The sequence below is a fragment of the Eurytemora carolleeae genome, unplaced genomic scaffold (genome assembly GCF_000591075.1).
Source record: "Eurytemora carolleeae unplaced genomic scaffold, Eaff_2.0 scaffold400, whole genome shotgun sequence".
In the NCBI taxonomy this organism is placed as follows: Eukaryota; Metazoa; Arthropoda; class Copepoda; order Calanoida; family Temoridae; genus Eurytemora; species Eurytemora carolleeae.
This window is the reverse complement of record NW_019396299.1, coordinates 145,238-165,872: the sequence shown is the minus strand read 5'-3', so window position 1 is coordinate 165,872 and position 20,635 is coordinate 145,238. Positions and strand designations below refer to the sequence as shown.

General features: G+C 30.6%; 1 protein-coding gene across 1 annotated transcript in view; it reads right to left on the bottom strand.

The window, feature by feature from the left end:
* Positions 1 to 20,635, bottom strand: part of LOC111700471 (uncharacterized) — a 59,041-nt gene that overhangs the window by 3,978 nt on the left and 34,428 nt on the right. Inside the window, exons 21-44 of the mRNA XM_023471388.1 lie at positions 18,060 to 18,173; positions 16,983 to 17,059; positions 15,994 to 16,101; positions 13,410 to 13,500; positions 12,834 to 12,969; positions 12,262 to 12,392; positions 12,046 to 12,118; positions 11,884 to 11,978; positions 11,694 to 11,796; positions 9,793 to 9,866; positions 7,749 to 7,786; positions 7,408 to 7,576; positions 6,765 to 6,900; positions 6,011 to 6,056; positions 5,733 to 5,950; positions 4,795 to 4,917; positions 4,161 to 4,235; positions 4,081 to 4,112; positions 2,996 to 3,174; positions 2,624 to 2,698; positions 2,028 to 2,110; positions 1,845 to 1,926; positions 1,620 to 1,711; positions 1,074 to 1,128 (exon numbers count right to left, since the gene is read on the bottom strand). Coding sequence (XP_023327156.1) covers positions 1,074 to 1,128; positions 1,620 to 1,711; positions 1,845 to 1,926; positions 2,028 to 2,110; positions 2,624 to 2,698; positions 2,996 to 3,174; positions 4,081 to 4,112; positions 4,161 to 4,235; positions 4,795 to 4,917; positions 5,733 to 5,950; positions 6,011 to 6,056; positions 6,765 to 6,900; positions 7,408 to 7,576; positions 7,749 to 7,786; positions 9,793 to 9,866; positions 11,694 to 11,796; positions 11,884 to 11,978; positions 12,046 to 12,118; positions 12,262 to 12,392; positions 12,834 to 12,969; positions 13,410 to 13,500; positions 15,994 to 16,101; positions 16,983 to 17,059; positions 18,060 to 18,173 — 2,405 coding nt within the window. The remainder of the gene's footprint in view (positions 1 to 1,073; positions 1,129 to 1,619; positions 1,712 to 1,844; positions 1,927 to 2,027; positions 2,111 to 2,623; positions 2,699 to 2,995; positions 3,175 to 4,080; positions 4,113 to 4,160; positions 4,236 to 4,794; positions 4,918 to 5,732; positions 5,951 to 6,010; positions 6,057 to 6,764; positions 6,901 to 7,407; positions 7,577 to 7,748; positions 7,787 to 9,792; positions 9,867 to 11,693; positions 11,797 to 11,883; positions 11,979 to 12,045; positions 12,119 to 12,261; positions 12,393 to 12,833; positions 12,970 to 13,409; positions 13,501 to 15,993; positions 16,102 to 16,982; positions 17,060 to 18,059; positions 18,174 to 20,635) is intronic.

Below are 20,635 nucleotides of genomic sequence, written 5' to 3'. Positions count from 1 at the left end.
ATCTTATTTAAAATGGCATGGTCAAGGGCTTTTCAAAAATGTGTATTACATCATATTTTGGACAATTTATTTTTTGCAAACATTTTTCCAATATAACTGGATTTTGCAAAAAAGAATTCAATTTTTGCAAATTTGCAATTTTTTCAGATTCTATAAGTAGAACACAAGAGCTTTCCAATGATGTATCATTTGTTCATTTGTCATATTTGGACCTCAAACATGGGATTTTTTTCAAGTACCCCAGCAGGGATAGGGTTAAGAACTATAGGTGGCAATGTAGAATGCGTTTACTTTCTGTGCGGAATTTGAGAAAATATATCAACCAATGGGATCAAATTTTGGAAAATATATCAACCAATGGGACACTATAGTTTCAGTAGAAGTAAATATTTCCATTTACTGATAGCGCTAATGGACTCGGCATACAGGAGTGGGGATCAAATTTTGAAAATTATATCAACCAATGGGATCAAATTTTGGAAAATATATCAACCAATGGGATCAATTTTTGGAAAATATATCAACCAATGGGATCAAATTTTGGAAAATATATCAACCAATGGGATCAAATTTTGTTTTCCTTGTTAATTTGACTGTCTTGACTTTGTGTATAATTGCTCTACATATAATTCTCTCGGAGTTACTCGGAGTCAGCTTGTGTAATAACTTTATTACAATTCGACCCTTGCTTAGTTTGTTTATCACTCCCTTTAAACATGATTTAATCAAGATAAGCCGTGTTGAAAATGTTTAGAATGTTCCCTAATTACATGTATATGCCCAAAATTGATATCTACGAGGGTTAGTACAGGATATAGGGTTGAATCCTGCAAGTTGGGGTGCAGACTGCAGAATACAAACTGCACTTTTCAGACAGTTCGGAGAATCATTGCATTTCAGACTGTATCATAAAAATGCAATTATTTTGGATAATTACAGTAATTTATTATTGTTCAAACATTATACTGAATTATGAACTTCTCATAATTATATTTATAAATGAAATTTATATAATTATATAATTTATAATTATATAATTATATTTATAAAATGAAATTTATCCTTATTTTCACCTTACACTTGTGGGTTTCTTCCTTCCAAAGGTTAAGATTTATTGAAGGCAGGTTTCTAGAACAAATAATAAATTATAGATCTATTCTTTTATTTCTAGATAAAATAATTAAAATAGAGATATGAATAGAAGATTAATTTACAAAATATAACATTAACTAATTTAATAGGAACCCGGAGTTAAACCCTGGAACATAAACTTACTTAAAAGGAACCCGGAGTTAAACCCTGAAACATCAACTAACTTAATAGGAACCCTTGGTTAAACCTGGAACACCGTGGAACATAAACTAACTTAATAGGAACCCGAGGTTAAACCGTGGAACAAAAACTAACCTACTAGGAACGCTTGGTTAAGCCCTGGGAACATAAACTAACTTAATAGGAACCCGAGGTTAAACCCTGGAACATTAACTAACCTACTGGGAACCCTTGGTTAAACCCTGGAACATAAACTAACCTGCAAGGAACTCTCTCATTAAGGAACTCATGAGGTTGATCAAATACAGATTTGGAACCCTTGGTTAAACCCTGGAACATAAACTAACCTGCAAGGAACTCTCTCATTAAGGAACTCATGAGGTTGATCAAATACAGATTTTTGTATTTTATCCACTACATCACAGTTCTCACAGATAATCTAAACAAACGTTAAAAAATCTAAAAGTAAAGAACAAAAAAGTGTTTAGATATCTGTAAATATTTAAAAATGTTTTATTTTCTGAAGAAAATAATTAAAATTTTACAAACACAAGAATATAAAAAAATGATACCTTGGCTAGGGTTGCCTTTCTAATCTCAGTCAGCTGGGCCTCGGTAAACCTCACAGAAGCCTCGGAGGTTTCATACCAGAACCTGTTCATGTTCATTATGTTAATATCTTAATTTTTCAAACTTTTTTTCAGCAAAATATCAAATTTACTAATTTAATCTGTCGAAAAATTGAATATTTTTACCTGTCGCATTTTTTGATATTTTGGAACTGGATTCCGATAATGCAGGCAAAGGTTGGTCCAACTAGAGCTCCTTTCAGGGATACCTAAACAAATATATTCTTATTGAGTCCCGGTCTTATTAAAATCTATCTCGAACATTTTTTGTATCTTTATGTCTAAATATATACTGGAAAAGTGATTCCTCGTTTGAATAGAGACCGGTCTCACGTTCTCTATAAGCTTTAAGATTAAATAAAATACAAGAGAGAAGAGTATAACAAAGGATGATTTATAAAACACTATTTTATCGTCCAACAAACTGTATGTAAACTAGGAAGTAAAGTGAAAGTCTAACCGCATTTTCTTTAACGAATGTGTTTCTTTAGGTTAATAAAATAAACAGAAAAGGGTAAAAAAGTTTTCTGACCTTGAACCAAATTCTTTTTTGAAATATTTATTCGGAAAACAATGTTTCCATTGAAATTTCTTTTAAATTTATTAATTTGTTACTTATTGATCATGTTCATTATTTTTAGAAATAACTCTTCTATGTTTGTCCTTTTTTTTAAGTGTCCATATAAAAAATGGTCTGTTGTCTGTTGATTTAACTGACTAACCTCACTAAGACCTCCAGTAAAGAGGTCAATATCCTCTACTGAATAATAAATCTGCTTCAGCCTCTTTACAACATCCTGAATAACAATAATAATAATAATGATAATAATGATAATGATAACAATAATGCTATGATAATATAAATAATAATGATGATGATAATAGTAACAATGATAAATGATAAAAATAATAATAATTATAATGAAAATAATAATTAAACAAAAAAAATAATAAATAATAATAATAATGATACTTATTTGGAACAATAAACATAAAAATACTTATGTATCTATAAAACCAAAATGGAAGAATTAAAAGACGACATTTATCTTACATTGTATTATATTTCTGTTTTGAAGAAAGTTTAAACCTACCGGGTTAATTTCGTGCACAAGATCATCAAAGTTGTGCGCGCGCTTGAGGTTGCAGGCGACCCTGTACTCGTTGTATGATTTGAGGCCGTGGTCTCGACCTCGTTGTATATTTAAGGCGGCGAGGTCAAGACCAGATTTAGGAATATTTTTCTCCTCGAACAGATGGTTGGTAATCTCACCTGAAAATAAAAATACTTATAAGAAAATCAACCTTTAAAAAAGAGTATATTTTAAAAGCAAAAATCTTATCATTTAAAAACTTTATTTATGTTATAACTTTTTCTAATCCCTATGTCTTTGTAACCTGAGCTGGGAACTTTAGAATGGTGGATATCAGGATTAATGCTTAATCCTCTGTTTTTGCTAATCTCAACGCTAACATAATCTCGAGATTATGTTAGTGTTGAGATTAAATATATTTAGATCAACAAATTGGATTCTAAGAATGCCAGATTGGTTCGTTTTCCTGACTGAAAGGGCCTTCACGTAATTTCTCACCCCTTTATGTATGAGTACATTGTTAAAATTGGTTAAAAAAATAATCTCAAACGTATTATTAAATATTTTTCTTCACCGATTAAATTACAAAATGGCCGACAACAAATTCTTGATTTGTTAGAAATTGCAGATTTCTCTCATGGGATAGAATTTATTTTTTAAGGCTGTCATTGGTCAATACAATTTACGAAATATATTCATGCACTCTCATTGGAGAAAATAATGTACGGATTTCCAAAGAGAGAGAAAACGAGTGGATTAAGGACTAAAATTAAAAGTTTCTACAATGGATATTCGGATTAAGTAGTTGGGATTAAAGGTTATCCATTCTAAAGTTCCCAGCTCTGATGTTGTAGACTTTTAATATTTCAAAGTATGAATTGTATTTGATCATATAATCTAAGTTAGAAATATCATAGGTTAACCATAAGGTTGCATAGATATAGGGATTTTAATAATAATAATAATAATAATAATAATAATAATGATAATGATAATAATAATAATAATAATAATAATAATAATAAAAATAATAATAATAATTATAATAATAATTTCTTTTTATCAAGGTTTAGAGCAAATTTCACTGGAATGTGTTTTTACAGTTTTTAACGTGGACCTAGACAAAGGGCTCTTATGACATTTTTTAGAGGTGACTATGGTTTACCTAATATGAGAATCCATCTCTTTAAACTGACCCGACATTCTTGTAAGCATCGGACGAATCAGAGAATGGCCGAATCTAAAGAAAAAAGAAAAAAATACATTGTATGCATCGATTATATTTTTTGTACTCAACACAGTGCAGGAAATGCATTTGCATCTAATGCTTTGATCAAATAGGTTCCGGCCTTAAAAGCTGTTTTGCATATAGAGAATTATGACATAAATAATTGGCGCCGAAAGGTTGAATTGTGTACGCGGCAAAGATGGAAGATAAAGCGCAGACTGTTGGAAGAAACAGTTTACGCGGCAACACATGTCAACGCCCCGCCATTTTTATAATTTATCGGTGCACGCACACAAATCTAAAATATGCACTTTTCTGCAACCTGCGCTCATGCAAAAAGTTGATGGATTGTTCGCCATTTTTCTCCCATCTGTTATTACATATATTTTGGGCGCACAGCACTCGGGGCAATTGACCCCTAACCATAAATCAGCTAAATATGAGAAGGAAAAACAGCTAAAATAAAACGATGCATTTTGATAAGTACACAGTACGTATCATTTATCTTTTGCAAAAAAGTAATCTAAAAATAAGATGTTCAAAATGCCGTGCAATTAATGTTTTATTTTACCTGAATGCAGCTGTCGCGAACTCGTTAAAGATGGATGGATTGCACGTTGGATCATATTCGTTACTGTATCCTTCAGTTCCAACTCGTAGATCATAACGATTCATAGCGTTTAATCCGATAATCCTACAAAATATAGATTTCCTTTATTCTGTTTTATACTTCTTTATATTTTTCATATATCCTTGTTTACAATAATTTTTTTCTGTTCTTTATGTTCTGTTCTCTTATCTTTGTTCTTTAAAATTTCTGTTTTCTGTTCTCTGTTCTCAGTTATTTTGTTAGTTTTCTGCTACAATTTATCTATTCTCTCTGTTTTCTTTAGTTATCTGTTCTTTGTGATCTATGCTCTGTTCCCAATTATAACTTTTTTCTTCTCTTACGATTTCTGTTCTTTAGTATTTCTTCTCTGTTCTATCAGCCCCCCTGGTTCCTTATTGTAAATTCCATATTTTCTATTCTGCTTTCTATATTCACCATTACCTATTTCCTTTTCTCTATTCTTTAACTTTCCAATCTTCTCTAATCTCAGTTTTCTCTGTAATATTTACTCTGATTTCTGCATGATGATTTCTGTGTTTTTTGTTCGCTTCTCTCTCTTTATTTTTGGTCTCTTTTTATCTCTATGATCTCAGCTTTAAAATTAGAAAATCCATTTAAACACTTCACTCCAGCTAGATCCGCTCTTTTTAAATATCCTTAAAAAGTGATTCCGACCACTGAGTTCTCTCATTAAATGGCGCGAAAAATTTCAAAATTCCCAGCGTCTGATTGGCTGCTTGGTTTTTTTTGCATACGCCACTCTATTGGTTGAATTTTACACACTTTATGTGGATACAAACTAATGATTAAATTAATCTTGAGATTAAGAAAAAGAGGAGATCAAGCACTGATTTGAATATCCATAGTTCTAAAGTTTTCGGCTCTGTTAATATTTATACCTTGGTAAGAACTCATTGTAAGTGATATGTTGATTCTGAGCTCCCATGATCCTTCGACCCTCCTGGAACAGCTTCTCGTCGTCCCAGTGAGGATTGATGCGCTGGAGCTGGCCGACGATCCTATTGTGCTCCCTCAGGAAGATCGTGTGGAGAGCGGCGAGTGCTGGCTGTTCACTTGCGCGCATATCTCCAGCTTTAAAGCATTTTCCAGATTCAGCCTTTGTAAGAAAAAAGTTATGGAAAACAAACGCATTTTGAAAAATGATTTATTTTTTCACCTTGCATTCTGCATGATCGCTGACTGTCGGCATCAACTCCTTACCCCTTCAAAATAATAGAAAATAACAAAACTGACAAAATTTCTCTGACCAGTAACAAAGGAATTCTTGCAACAAACTTTTGGTTTTTGAACCCCTTTATCTTTACAAAGTGAGAGGGTAAATTTTTTATACTTTTTTATATTTTGGCTCTTTGATCTATGGAATTGAGACATTGCCACAAACTCAAATTTTCTTATTTCTATATCTTGGCAACCTGGTGATATTTTCCTTTAAGATTTCAAACATAAATTATTTGATCCAACAGAATTCTTAGTTCTACGACTCAAGTTGCAAAGATATTGGAATTAGAAAATCAGAGTTTGTGGCAAAAACTCAGTTCCTTTATATGAAGTATGAAAATTTGCAAAGATAAGAATAAGAATGATTTTAAACTTCGAGGCGATAATAATAAATAACAATATGTGCATGAGTTGATTAAGAGTGCTACCCAATATTAATGAATGAATGATGAATGAATCTACTGTAATACAACGCTATTCTGTCGGTCAGAGTACTTCAAAACACTGCAGCACGCATAATAAAGCATAGTTTAGCGGCATAAACAGAAACTTAAATTTTTTTTTTATTTTTTCGGGAAGGTGAGGGTCAGAACCAGGTTGGATCTAAAATACTCTGGAAACTATATATTTCTCTGATTCAGGAGGGGGATTGAGCCACATACAACCCCCTTTTTACGCCTCCAGCTGTATACCTGGGATGTTCTGGAAGAGTCATATTAAGCCTGCCGGCGTTAAACTCTCTGAGAGAGTCCCCATCACAGATATTCTGTCCGTATATTTGACTAGAGTCTAGGAAAGCAGTATCCTGGTTCAACTGCTCTCTAGGTCCTACAAAATATAAAAACATCTTTATTTAAGTCTGCGACTTAAAGGCTTAGTTTCGACTCAAACAATCAAAGTTATACCCGGATATCTCAAAGTTTAGCAGTCATTATCGTCTCAATAGAAGTTAAAATATTATTTCCCAAATAGTTTTTAGAGAAAAACTGAGGTTTGCCTTTTTCAAGTTAAACCCCGATTGTTTATCATCAATAAAGATTTAAACTATTTCATCGATATAGTTATAAAACTGATAAAACTGGTGATTACCTAATACTGCAAATAAAATATTATGACAGTTTTTGAAATATCATTTGATAGTACATTCAATATAACCTTTACCCCGATATATTTATCTAGTATTTAACTCTTAAACGGAGAATTACCTAAAAAACGTTGAATATCTCACTAAAGTAAAAATATGACAGTTTTTGAAATCTCAAGCACATCCAATATGAAAATCCTAATCCCGAAACCACAAAGCGCAGAGCTAAGACGACATTTATCTTGATTTACCTAATCGTTGTTGCCCGGGCAGTGAACGGGTGAATGCTATACAATGAGGCCGCCCTGATGATATATTCAAAGCTGGGAAATATGGGTCATTTCTGAAAAAGAAAACAGTTCTAGAAGTAAAAGACATTGTCTCATTTTTCGTTGGTAACCTGTATAACACACTGTTAACCTGTATAACACACTATAACCTGTATAACACACTATTAACCTGTATAACACACTGTTAACCTGTATAACACACTATTAACCTGTATAACACACTGTTAGGCTGTATAACACACTGTTAGCCTGTATAACACACTGTTAGCCTGTATAACACATTGTTAACCTTTAATTATAACCGATCTTGTCCTATAAAACTCCATCGTAACGTGCAGACCTAAAGCAAGATTTCAGAAACAGAATTCGAAAAAAAATACTGTTTGATGGATCCAAAACAAATTAAAATAACTAGGCTTTCTGAGGGCTTCACGCAATCTTTTCTTTCAATGAAACATTTTCTCTCTGTATACATTGTAAAACAAAACAAACAAAAAAGTTCGCAGATTTAAAAAAAAATTTCGTGGACTTTTAAAATTTTCAAAAATCGAATTTTGCCAGAGGCAAATTTTTGAAAATTCGATCATTCATAAACCTTCCTGTGGTCATGTGAGGACCCACAAAAAATTTGGGCCTGATTGGTTCAGCCGTTTTGACGTTTATTGGATACAAACAAACAGATAAGCAAAGTATATAGAATAGATAGAAGCTCAGAAAGAAGTTTGTACAGCATGTGGTTAATTTGAATGTCATTATTTGGATACAAAAACTTAAGATCCAACGTTTTAAGTTAAAAATAAATTTTTTAGAGATATAATTTCTCTCAAAAACAATAAAAACTTAGATTTTAAAAGTAAAAGGATGTAAGAGTGGTCAGATCAAAAATATTTTGAATATAATTATCAAAGACAATATTAAATCATTGAAATTATAAAAAAAATAGATATGAATTATGAAAATCAAAAGAGCGAAAGTTTCTGTTGCAATGACAAACAATATACAAGTTGTAAATAATTTTTAAAGGCTCAAAGTTAAATTATGTAATATTTCATTGTTAAATTTCTTCAATTAAATCACTAGTTTTTGTTTCTACGTAATTCTCACTAATGATCCTGTTTTCACAGGCTTATTAGCCTAATAAAGGTAATTAGTTTGATGAAATATAATGATGTCTGTATTGTATAATTAATAAAAGGTTGGATCAAGGACTATAAAATAGGTCTGGGCATGTTTTTAAAGGGATTATTTCCTTTCTTTATGAAGGGACTGTTGGGGCAATTTTTAGTGACTCTCCTTTTTAAACCTATTTAAATTTACTTAAACCCGTTAAATCCATGAAGATAGTTTATTTTATCTGAAAAAAATAGTAATTTTCATTTTTGGCTTTTCTTAATTTGTGGAGCAGCATTATTATAAATGTTTAAGGGTTCGATCTTGTTGTGGTTCGAACTGACAACTGTTTAATTCGAGAATTACTGAAATTAATGTTTACAGTCCCTTTTAGTGGGGTTACCGTAGTAAAAGGGAGACCTAGAAACTCTTACTTAGTTAGTTTATTAATTTTAGTTCAAATCTGACAACATTTTTAACAATGATGATTAATTTCTTTTCTAGGTTGAACTTTTTCTCTTCGCAGAATTTAAAGAAAACGGAAAAGGAAACTGGGGTTTCATTTTATGGCAGGAAGGAATAAGAAAAATGCACTTTTCAGAACAGGAAACAACGTTATTCAAACCTTGCAAGGAGTCTCATTATCAGGATCAAGTTCAAACAATCGATTTTAAAAACCTTATAAACGACTTTAAGCAGTTTTAAAACAGTTTAAAACAGTTTAAAACAGTTTAAACCAGTTTAAAAACAGTTTGAAAACAGTTTAAAAAGAGTTTAAAAACAGTTTAAACAGTTTAAAAACAGTTTAAACCAGTTTAAAAACAGTTTAAAAACAGTTTTAACCAGTTTGAAAACAGTTTAAAAACAGTTTGAAAACAGTTTAAACCAGTTTTTAATGATAATAATAATAATAATAATAATAATGATAATAAGAGTAATTATAAGGGCACTTTTTAAAAATGGCGCGAATGCAAATTATAACATCTTTAGCATTAGTTTTGATGAAAAGGAAAAAGAAGAAGACAAGAATTATCATCTAGCTTTTGCTGTAATAAAATCACGAAACCTCATTCAAAATATTAAATAAGATTTTAAAAAATGAACTTAACTAAATTAGTAATTTAAGAAAAAAATTGAGTTTTACAATAATTAACAATGAAAATGTGTAAAATAATTAAAAAAAAAGATTTTTTAAATAATAATATAAACAATAATGATAATCAAATGAAATTTAACTCTCCTTATTAACTGGTGTAAGTGTAAGATCGTGATCTAGAAATTGTCCAAACTGCATCAGAGCCAAGGTATATCTAATAATAAATAATCATTAGTAATAACTAAAAAATATTGTAAAGATGATAAAAGATATTCTGAATCAACAGATTGTAAAGTTTAACTGATCCAGAAAACGTATAGAAAGTTTTAGTAAAAACCTTATTTATAAAATACCTTTCTGGATTAGCAAAAAGTATTATGTTTATTATTATTATTATTGAATAAAATTAAGAACAAAAGAAAATATATTTGTGAAAATCAAGGGGCAATGGAAAATATATTTGTGAAAATCAAGGGGCAATGGAAAATATATTTGCGTAAACCAAGGGGCAATGGAAAATATATTTGTGATAAATCAAGGGGCAATGGAAAATATATTTGTGAAAATCAAGGGGCAATGGAAAATATATTTGTGAAAATCAAGGGGCCAAATGAAAATATACTTGTGAAAATCAAGGGGCCAAAGTAAAATATATTTCCGTAAATCAAGGGATCAAATGAAAATATATGTATGAAAATCAAGGGGCCAAATAAAAATGTATTTGTGTAAATCAAGGGGCCAAAGGAAAATATATTTGCGTAAATCTAGGGCCCCAAGGACATGTTTACATAGACATGACGCAGAAATTCAATACAAGTATAGGAATTACAGATCACAGAGATAGGACAACAGAATTATATTAATTTTTATTTTAAAAAGCTAAATCTTAAGATAACTAATTCTATTCGTAACCCCCCCCCCTGTAGGCTCTATAAAACGTGAAAACGGGAAGGAATTGATTGTCCGCCAGAAACGATACATTTCTAATAACTATATCTTTGCAACCTGATGGTTTATATCTTTCATATTTCAAACTTTGTATTATCTGTCAGAATTAATATTTAGAAAAATCAAATTGCAAAGATACAAGGGGGAAAAGAAAATTAGAGCATAAAGAAAAGAGTAATTATCCCCTTTTCTGTCAACGGTTACTGAAAAGAAATCGAGTACTTTTAAAGATAAAATCAAGAAAAATTTGACACTTTATGAAGTACTGTCTCTATAAACTTTGGTTTTAGTGTACCCTCTACACTCTACACCTAACACTGTAGATATGAATGCGAGAAATTGTCTAATTTCACGAGTGTATAGTGTATATAGTTTATACTGTATTAGTAGGAGAGAATAAAAACGTGTTAAAATGACACTTCAACTTGATGAATAGAACTTCAATACAAACAGAGAGTAATCATGAATTACAGAGAACACACAGAAACCGTATTAAGGGACTGTAAACGTAATTTCAAGTCAGCTTACATTCATAGAGTAGCATGTCCAACTCCCATTGGTACCCTGGTAAGCTTTGATGAATGTATGAATGATGAATAATGACCAAGATATCCATGTTTTTAACTTTGAAGATTGATTATTTTCAATTGTTGTTCCTTAATAAAAGTGAATTGCTGAATCTGCTAGAGTAACAATGGAGGAACATGTCAGAATAAAACACTTTTAAATCTAAAAACCGACTCAATTATAATCAATGTTAAAGTCCCAGTCCATGTCAGATTTAATAACTAAATTGTAATCAATGTTAAAGTCCCAGTCCATGTCAGATTTAATAACTAAATTGTAATCAATGTTAAAGAATCGTAAGGAAAAGAAACTAAATATTTTCAAGTTAAAGATAAACTTTATTTCTTTGATGAAATAATTAATGTGAAAGTTCAATGTCTTTTCTGCTCAAGAAAATCCTGCACTTCCTCCATTTTTTAGATATGTTTTATTTGGGATAAAAATAGTTTATATCATCAACTCATTCCACTCCCTCTTTTTAAAATATATCAAAACCCCGTTTAAAAAGTTATCTCTAACTATTTACCTTGAATGAAGATGGGAAACGTCGGCGTGAACGACTATAGAGACAAGGCGGGGAGACGGCAGCGGTTTACCGCCGACAGATCGGAATCGGGGACGAGAAATCGCTAAACAATAAACAAATTAGCTTGATGAAATTTCAATTTGAAAAAATTTGAAATAAGAAAAAATAAATATAAAAAAGTTTTTTTTACCGTCATCGTATTGAGCAGGGAGGAATCGAAGCAATGGAGAAATACTTTTCCCGTAGCGAGGATTATTCAAGTTGTTACACCAACCATTAAACGTTCTAGGCATACATATATATATATATTATAATATAATAATAATAATAATAATAATAATAAAATTAATACCTGTACTTATAGGTATGATCGCAAGGTGAATGATTTTCTTCTTTAGCACACTGTGCCAAACTTCCGGTTGGCACTAAATAATTCAATTTCCGGATTTTGCCGTGCGGAGGTTTTTCGTTTTTGATAATCGTTTCTTCAAATAAAACGATTTTTACAAAAATGTTTAAAACACAAATCAGATAGAAAAAACATGAAAACTAATTTTATTATCATTACCTGTACTGACAACTCTTGTTACGTCAATGTTCGTTAAACCGTTGGCGAACTCGTTCACGTTAACGATACTGTTCAGATTATTTCCGTCGAATTCGTTGCTAACTTGACGTTTAATTCGCTGGTTCCGGGGCCTGAAGTAATAGGTATTTTAAGGTTAGAATTTATAAATCATATGTAAAGACGAGGTTAGGTTACTTCAGAACCAAAACCTTTATGCTCGCCTCTTTTGTCTTTTGTATTTAAGGTGACCATTTAATAACAGAGTGCTCTCGTTAATAAAGCATACAGGTATTTATTTTTGAACAATTTAGATTTTTCTAAACAATTTGAAATCTTCACGAATTTCTAAATACCTCCCGTAATATTGCAGGCACTTAAAAGACAGATCACATATTTGAAATGCCAAGGCAGAATAAATTTTAAGATTCCTAATTTAAAAAAAAAGATTCTCGAAATAATGCCTCAATAAATTTAATGAAGACGACATTGCCTTCGCTTCTACTAAAAAAAACATCACGTTTAGTGGGACACCCTGTATTTGTTTTCTAATTTTTATCCTAAAATGATCTTACTCTTGAAGTGAGTCGATGAAGACCCTTGAAGTGTATTCTAGAAGAAGTGAAGTGTTTGACAGTAGGAGGGCCTCCCTTGTGGGTTTACTGAACCCAAACGCCGTACCCTGGGCAGACTTAGGGTGAGCTCCCATATCTAGAAATTAAATTTTATTATTTTATATATATTATCAACAAAAAGTATGAATGAATGGGTTAAAAAAGATCCGTTTTACTTTGTCGATTGTAGGTTATCATTTGTCAACATTCAAGAACAGTTAAAAAACATCTTTCGTTCGTTCAAAACTCAAACCAAGCCACACCAAAAATCATACATTTCGTAATAATACACTCAACCTTAATAATTTGTAAAAAGATTCCCTTCTTTAGATGCAAAATCAGAAAATATTATTAAAACATTTTTTCAAAATATTTTTTCATTTTCTGTCGGAAGAAAATATTGAAAGAGTAGAAAACTTTTATAATATTCAGTTTTGTAAAATACTAATTTAGTTAATCCTTTATAAAGTTTTAAAACGAGAATGTAATAAAAAACAATCAAAAAAACACACAAAAATGTTGAGATTGAGAACTTACTTCTAGTCCAGAGATGGTGTTCCTCCTTCCTTCTCTGTGCTAGACCTTCTGTTCCTTTCTTCAAAGTCTGGATCAGGATTGCCTCGGGAACCTAGAAAGGTGGTGACATCATAAAATTTGAGAATTTCTTTTAAAAATATTGATGTTTCGTTATCGACATGTATTATTTTTAAAATAATTATTTCCCGACCATAACTAATTAAGATGTTATCTCCAATGGTCTATGATAAAAATGTATTTTTATTTTTTTTAATTGTTGAAAGTGCAAAGGCTTTGACAATCTTACACTAAAAATTAACCTTAAGTCAAAATAAAAGATAAGGTGTCTATTTTATCATGGCAAATATAAATAATATAATTTTATTTTAAAAATCAATTTTGATTTACAAACTTTAAAAATTAAAAACGTTAAATCCTTTTTGAAATAAACTCGTTAAACCTTTTCAACTGTACATAACTTAAAAGTACAAACATTATGTACGTTTACTATGTAAAGCATTTGGTTGAACTTCAGGTAAATGTACAGCAAATATTTTCGCAGAACTGATCTTGTTTTTCTGTTTTGTCACGCTTGTGCAAAACCATTTAATATTTCCGTAATCTTTGAACCATCCCTCCAGGGGGGGGGGTGGCAAAGGGGGGGTCGTTACGCTTCTTAACAAAAAACTGAAATATATAAATAGGAAGTATTGATAAATGCCGGGCATGACAAGAGTGAGATGGAAAATATCTTTAAGTTGAGAGTGTTCGGAATTTTGAAGGAGAGTATAGAGAACGAAATAAATATTTTGAAATGATCGATGTTGGAAATTTATGAATAACAAGAAATAGTTGAACACTTGTTGAGCTACCTTTTAAATGGAACCATCTGTCATAACAAAAGTAGTTGAACTACCACTCTCTCAATTATAATTATCGACGTACCTCTGTTCTATTTTTATCCTGATTTGGTTTTTCTAAATTCAAAATAAATAAACACCGATCAAATCCTATATCATAAATAAATAATTCATCCTTTTACCCCCCTTTAAAAGTTCATAATCATTCTCTTAAAGAAAATTGTTTTTATGAAACAAAAGTCATCGTACATAAGGAAGTATTACATGACGATATTACGAAATAAAAATGAAATAATCCATAAAAAGTTATGCAATCGAAGAAAGAAAAAAACAAAACTAATAGAAGGTAGTTTAAGAGGAAAAGAAAAAAGTAAAACAAATAATGGAAAAAAAATAATGTAAATCAAAATTAAACATTAGAGAAGTATTAAATTGAACAAGAAAACTAGAAAAGGAATGAAAATGTACAATAAAACTAGAAAAGAAAGGAAAATGTACAATAAAACTAGAAAAGAAAGGAAAATGTACAAGAAAACTAGAAAAGGAAGGAAATTGAACAAGAAAACTAGAAAAGAAAGGAAATTTAACAAGAAAACTAGAAAAGGAAGGAAATTGAACAATAAAACTAGAAAAGGAAGGAAATTGAACAAGAAAACTAGAAATGGAAGGAAATTGAAAAAGAAAACTAGAAAAGGAAGGAAATTGAACAAGAAAATTATAAAAGGAAGAAAATTAAACAAGAAAACTAGAAAAGAAAGGAAATTGAACAAGAAAATTATAAAAGGAAGAAAATTAAACAAGAAAACTAGAAAAGAAAGGAAATTGAACAAGAAAATTATAAAAGGAAGAAAATTAAACAAGAAAACTAGAAAAGAAAGGAAATTAAACATGAAAACTAGAAAAGAAAGGAAATTGAACAAGAAAACTAGAAATGAAAGGAAATTGAGCAAGAAAACTAGAAAAGAAAGGAAATTAAACATAAAAACTAGAAAAAAGGAAATTGAAAAAGAAAACTAGAAAAGAAAGAAAATTAAACAAGAAAACTAGAAATGGAAGGAAATTGAACAAGAAAACTATAAATGGAAGGAAATTGAACAAGAAAACTAGAAATGGAAGGAAATCAATCAAGAAGACTAAAAAAGCAAGAAAATCTAACAAGAAAGCTAGAAAAAAAGAAGTCAAACCTGAAAACTAGAAAAGGAAGAAAATCTAACAAGAGAACTAGAAAAAGAAGAAAGTTAAATATTAAAACTAGAAAAGGAAGAAAAGTAAGCAAAGAAAAGAAAGAAAAGCATTGAGCCGGGAAAAAGAAGAAGATAAAGAGAAACATGGAGGAAATAAAAAATGAATGAAACAAGGAACATGGAAACTGCTAAAGGAAGGGAGGAAGGAAGGAAGGGAGGACAGAAAGGAAACAGGAATAGAAATTAAACTCAAATATTTCCAGTATATTGGCGAGGTGAGGCCTGGTGTTTCAGGTTTAACGTCTCTCGTGTTAATTACTAAAAAGGATGTAAATTGTAAATTTGAAGAATTCGAATATTTTTCCTGACACAAAATTCTCTGGTGTTAATAAATGAAACAATTTACGTTCAGATATTTTAAAAATTCATTATAATAATAATACACTTAGGGAAAGAGAAGGCATGGTTCCTCCGAGCCACTCAATAGTTTTATCAGAGCCGCAAAAATGTACCCTGTTACCTGCTGAATAGAAAATGGCGGAATATTTTTATCCGTCTTACCTGGAGAGCGGGTGAATCTGTTTTCCAGAGTTCAATATTAATCCGCGGGAAAACATCACAGGTCACCGGGGAGTTGAGGTAGGGGTCACGGGAAATAAACACGTCCGGCTACAAAAATATATTTAAATGATTTGTAAAAAAACAGTAATATTGCCATAGATTCATTAAAATGTCATCTTTTCAAGATTTAGGAGTTTTTTGTTCACAATAAACCTGAGGCAAAAGGAGTTATGCGCTGTCGGCGCGCGTAGAACGTACTCTCTCTGTCTTGCAATTCTACGCCGACTGCGCGTAGCTCCTTTGGGCTCCTATCTCAGAAAAAACTCTTAAATCTTGAAAAGACAACATCTAGTGTTCTGTGTGTGTTACTTTAATGAATCTATGACATTGTTTATGTTATATTCAAGTAATAAGTTAATTAATGAAGTTAGCATGCAACATCACGAAATTTTATAAAATATATCTTCTGTGGCATGCATTCTATGTACCGTACAGTACCGGTACAGTATACTTGTCTCGAATCTGGATTGTACAGCTTTAAAGTGAAATTAAAAAGTTCCTAAACCATAGACAGAAAGTAAAATTTTATTAACAGGGTTACCCACAAAGGATCAGACATCGGAGACGTTTGTACGGAAATCCTTGTAGGCCAAAACTGGCATATTTCTTTGCTTGACCATTTAGTAAACCATCAAAATACTCAATTAAATGCAGAAACCAAAAATCAAGCTTTAAATCGTCATATTTTTAGAGTATTGGGTCGTCTTTACAGTCTCATCCTTTGTGGGTAACCCCGTATCTGGACCATGTACAGTTGTAAACAGTACAGATAATAAGTAAAATTTTACCATGTCTGATAATTGAGGTTAGTAGAAATCTAAAGTAAATTGTACCGATCTGGAACACGTACTGTTGTTTTTATGAAAAGTAAATATCACCGTACCTGAACTATGTACAGTTGTTTATCTATAAAGTAAATTGTACAGTACCTGAACCATGTACACGGAGTCCAGATTCTCACAAAGCATGGAGGCTAGGCTCACTTTCCTCAATTCTTGCAGTTGATCTAAAATATTGGCGTTATTATTAATTTTTGAAATTCTTTGCAGAATATAAATATAAATATAAATATAAAAATATAAAAATTAAAACGAAAATTTTTTCGTTTTTAGATAACAGTAATCAAATTCGTAGTTTAGTCAAATTTTTCATAATTTTTTAGTTCTAGTAAACTAAACCAAACCAAAGTAAACAAAACCAAACAAACCCAAACAAAACCAAAATAAATCAAATCAAAGTAAACAAACCAAACTAAACCAAACCAAAGTAAACAAAACCAAACTACATTAAACCAAACAAAATTAAACCAAACCAAACTAAACTAAACTAAAGTAAACAAAATCAAACTACATTAAACCAAACCAAACTAAACTAAACTAAATCAAACCAAACCAAACCAAATCAAACTAAACTAAACCAAACCAATTTAACCAAACTAAACCAAATCAAACCAAACTAAACTAAAATCAAACCAAACCGCCCAGTTTATACTATTATAAAAACAACCCCAATTCTACCCAAAGTACAGGAGTGGCAACGTGAAATGGACATAAATGCAACTTTTTGCACGATAATTCATTTTGCAAGAACCCTTCACAATTTGCAATGTCATTTCAGTCATATTTGCACTCGAAGTCTGCTTCCTATTCTGCTCCTCTTCAAGTCTGTTATATCATCATTTTTATTTCATCACCAAATATTAGCAATTTTTTTTTACTTTTTTTCACTCTTTTTCACATTAAATATTTTTTATCAATATTGAATTCCAAAGTATTTTTTACAGTGGGAAATTAAAAAAAAATGACACTGCATATCTATTAAAATAATTTTTTATTTATCTTTTTAAAAAAAACTTTTAAAAAATGCATTGTAAAAATAATTCTTAATCTTTTGATAAGCTTTCAGTACTTTGGTTTCTTGTCTTTATTCCTTCCCGACGTGTAATGTCACTTCGAATCATAAAAAAAACTATTAAAAATATTTTCACATTTTTTTTTTTTTTTTACCTTTTGTGAATGCTGAGGGTGGGATGTTGTTTTCATACCAGAATCTATCTCCTAGCTTGAGAATCTGAAACTGTTGACCCAGAAGACAACCAAAAGTCGGTCCGACAACAGCTCCTAAAAGTTTAAACTAATTTTCAAAAAATTCTTTTATAGAAATCAAATGTAGCAAACCATATTGGTAATAATCATTGCTTGTAAATACATACAAACAAACAAACGCCTCTGCGGCGTGAAAACTACGACACAATAACAAATTGTGCAATGTTTAAGTTCTGAAAAATATCAAATTATGAATTTTTGTTTGAAAATAAATCTTCATGAAGAATCAAACAAACGGACAGATTTGATTAACGGCATAAAGTTAATTAAACACAATTTGTAATATCGTTCTATTTACAATATTTATGTATCCAACCTTATTCAGAAATCTTTAATAATTGTAATTCAGGAATTAAAGTTTTATTCCTCCTATTCACAGCGGAGTTCTCACAAATGCGCAAATTTATTCTAGAATTTCAAATATAGAAGTATGTACATAGAACTATTTATTAAATCTAGATCTCCTCCTCTCATATTCGACACATCTTATCATCTTATTATAAAGAAAAGCATCATATTATTTTTATCTTATAGTCGACCAAACTATATTTATTACAACTAGCTCTGACAAAAATAGAAATATTTCATTTCGAACTCGTCTAACTTAAGTAAATTCAACGTTAGATTGAAACCTCACGTGTTTTTGACCATCACTCATTTTCTTGATAAGCTATTGAGAGAAATAAAAAACATTCTGAATTTCTAATATTAAACCAAATAAATTTGCCCTTCTAATACTTGCGCGTAAACTAACTAGAGGAGCTTGAGGTCACAATGTCGTCCCAGTAAAGTTGCATAAATTTACTCTCTCCTTTCTTTATTTATCAGCTTCTGGTTAGCATAGGATAGGTGGAATATCCCTTATATCAACTATTTCAGCTTCTGGTTAGCATAGGATAGGTGGAATATCCCTTATATCAACTATTTCAGCTTCTGGTTAGCATAGGATAGGTGGAATATCCCTTATATCAACTATTTCAGCTTCTGGTTAGCATAGGATAGGTGGAATATCCCTTATATCAACTATTTCAGCTTCTGGTTAGCATAGGATAGGTGGAATATCCCTTATATCAACTATTTCAGCTTCTGGTTAGCATAGGATAGGTGGAATATCCCTTATATCAACTATTTCGTCGCAAAATGTGATTTATTTAGACCAGAGATAAGAGAGTTACAGAGATCGATTAACACCTATAATATGCGATATTTTCCACAGCATGTTCTATTGTGTGCCAGGACTGTACACGACCAATCAGGAGACATCTTTAATCAGGGATATTTAAGGATACTTTGAATAGGAATTGCAAAATCTTTAAAAATAGACAATGTTATGTTTTATCATTTTATGTTTGAAATTGGAGTATTTCTTTAAAAGTTGTAACCCCTGAATGCAACAAGTGAGATGTCAGTCAAAAAACATTACATGAACCGTAGCATGGCGTGCCGGGACACTATATGCCTGCTCAGCCTATCCAGGTAGAGTGCATGAGCAGTCTGTGTAGTATGTGATATATACATTTTTGAGCTTCCAAATGTGATTTGACATTTTTGTAACTCCAAATGTAATGTCAAACTAGCTGAGGTGGGTTTTAAGTTCCAAGTACAAAATATTAGAATAACTTTTTCAAACTCAAACTTTTATTAAAAACCCAACCCCCTCCAGTTCTTTTAACATTAAAAATAAAAATACCAAAACAATACCCGTACAATACATCATAACTGAAAATTATGATTTTACAAAAATACTAGGGTGTCGTGTTTCAAGCGTTATAAAAGCATTAAAAAAATATTTTTATAGAATTGTTCAATTTTCTTAAAATACTAATTTGTTTTTGTTGCTTGAACCAACTAATATTTCCTTGTTAAAACAAAGCATTGTAAACATTATGCTTTAAATTGATTATGAATTTAGTGCATAATTTATGCAATGATTGTTATTTAAATAATCTGCGAACTGCGTCCAAAATAGCAATGGACCTTCAAGAACAGTGACTTGCAAGCAACGTTGCTTACAACTTTTTACAGAAGAAATTCAAGTATTAAAAATATAATTTTTTTAAAAATAAATAGTTTGGGGGAGGTTCTGAATCCGAAAGAAAAAAATAAGAAAAAATTGTAGGAAAACCTATAAAAATCTCGTAGTCATGGTTAGGGATGTGCATTCAGGGCTGGTTCGTTTTCGCCTTGTTTTTTTGCATAATTTTCTTTCAGGGTAAAAATTGGCATAACGTTAGGAAAGGAAATGTTTTTAAAATTTTTTTAAATTTTAGGCATGTCGAATTTTTAACATTGGCAGAAAATATGTACAATAAACGATTTAAATACGATCCAAATCGTTTTTTTTAAATCGTTCTTGAATCGTTTTTTAGATAAATATATCGAAAAGTTTAATAAAACCAAACTTTAACGTTAAACAATTTTAATATTTTGCGAGTTTTATTAATTTTTTATAAAAACAGTTCAAACAATTAACATTA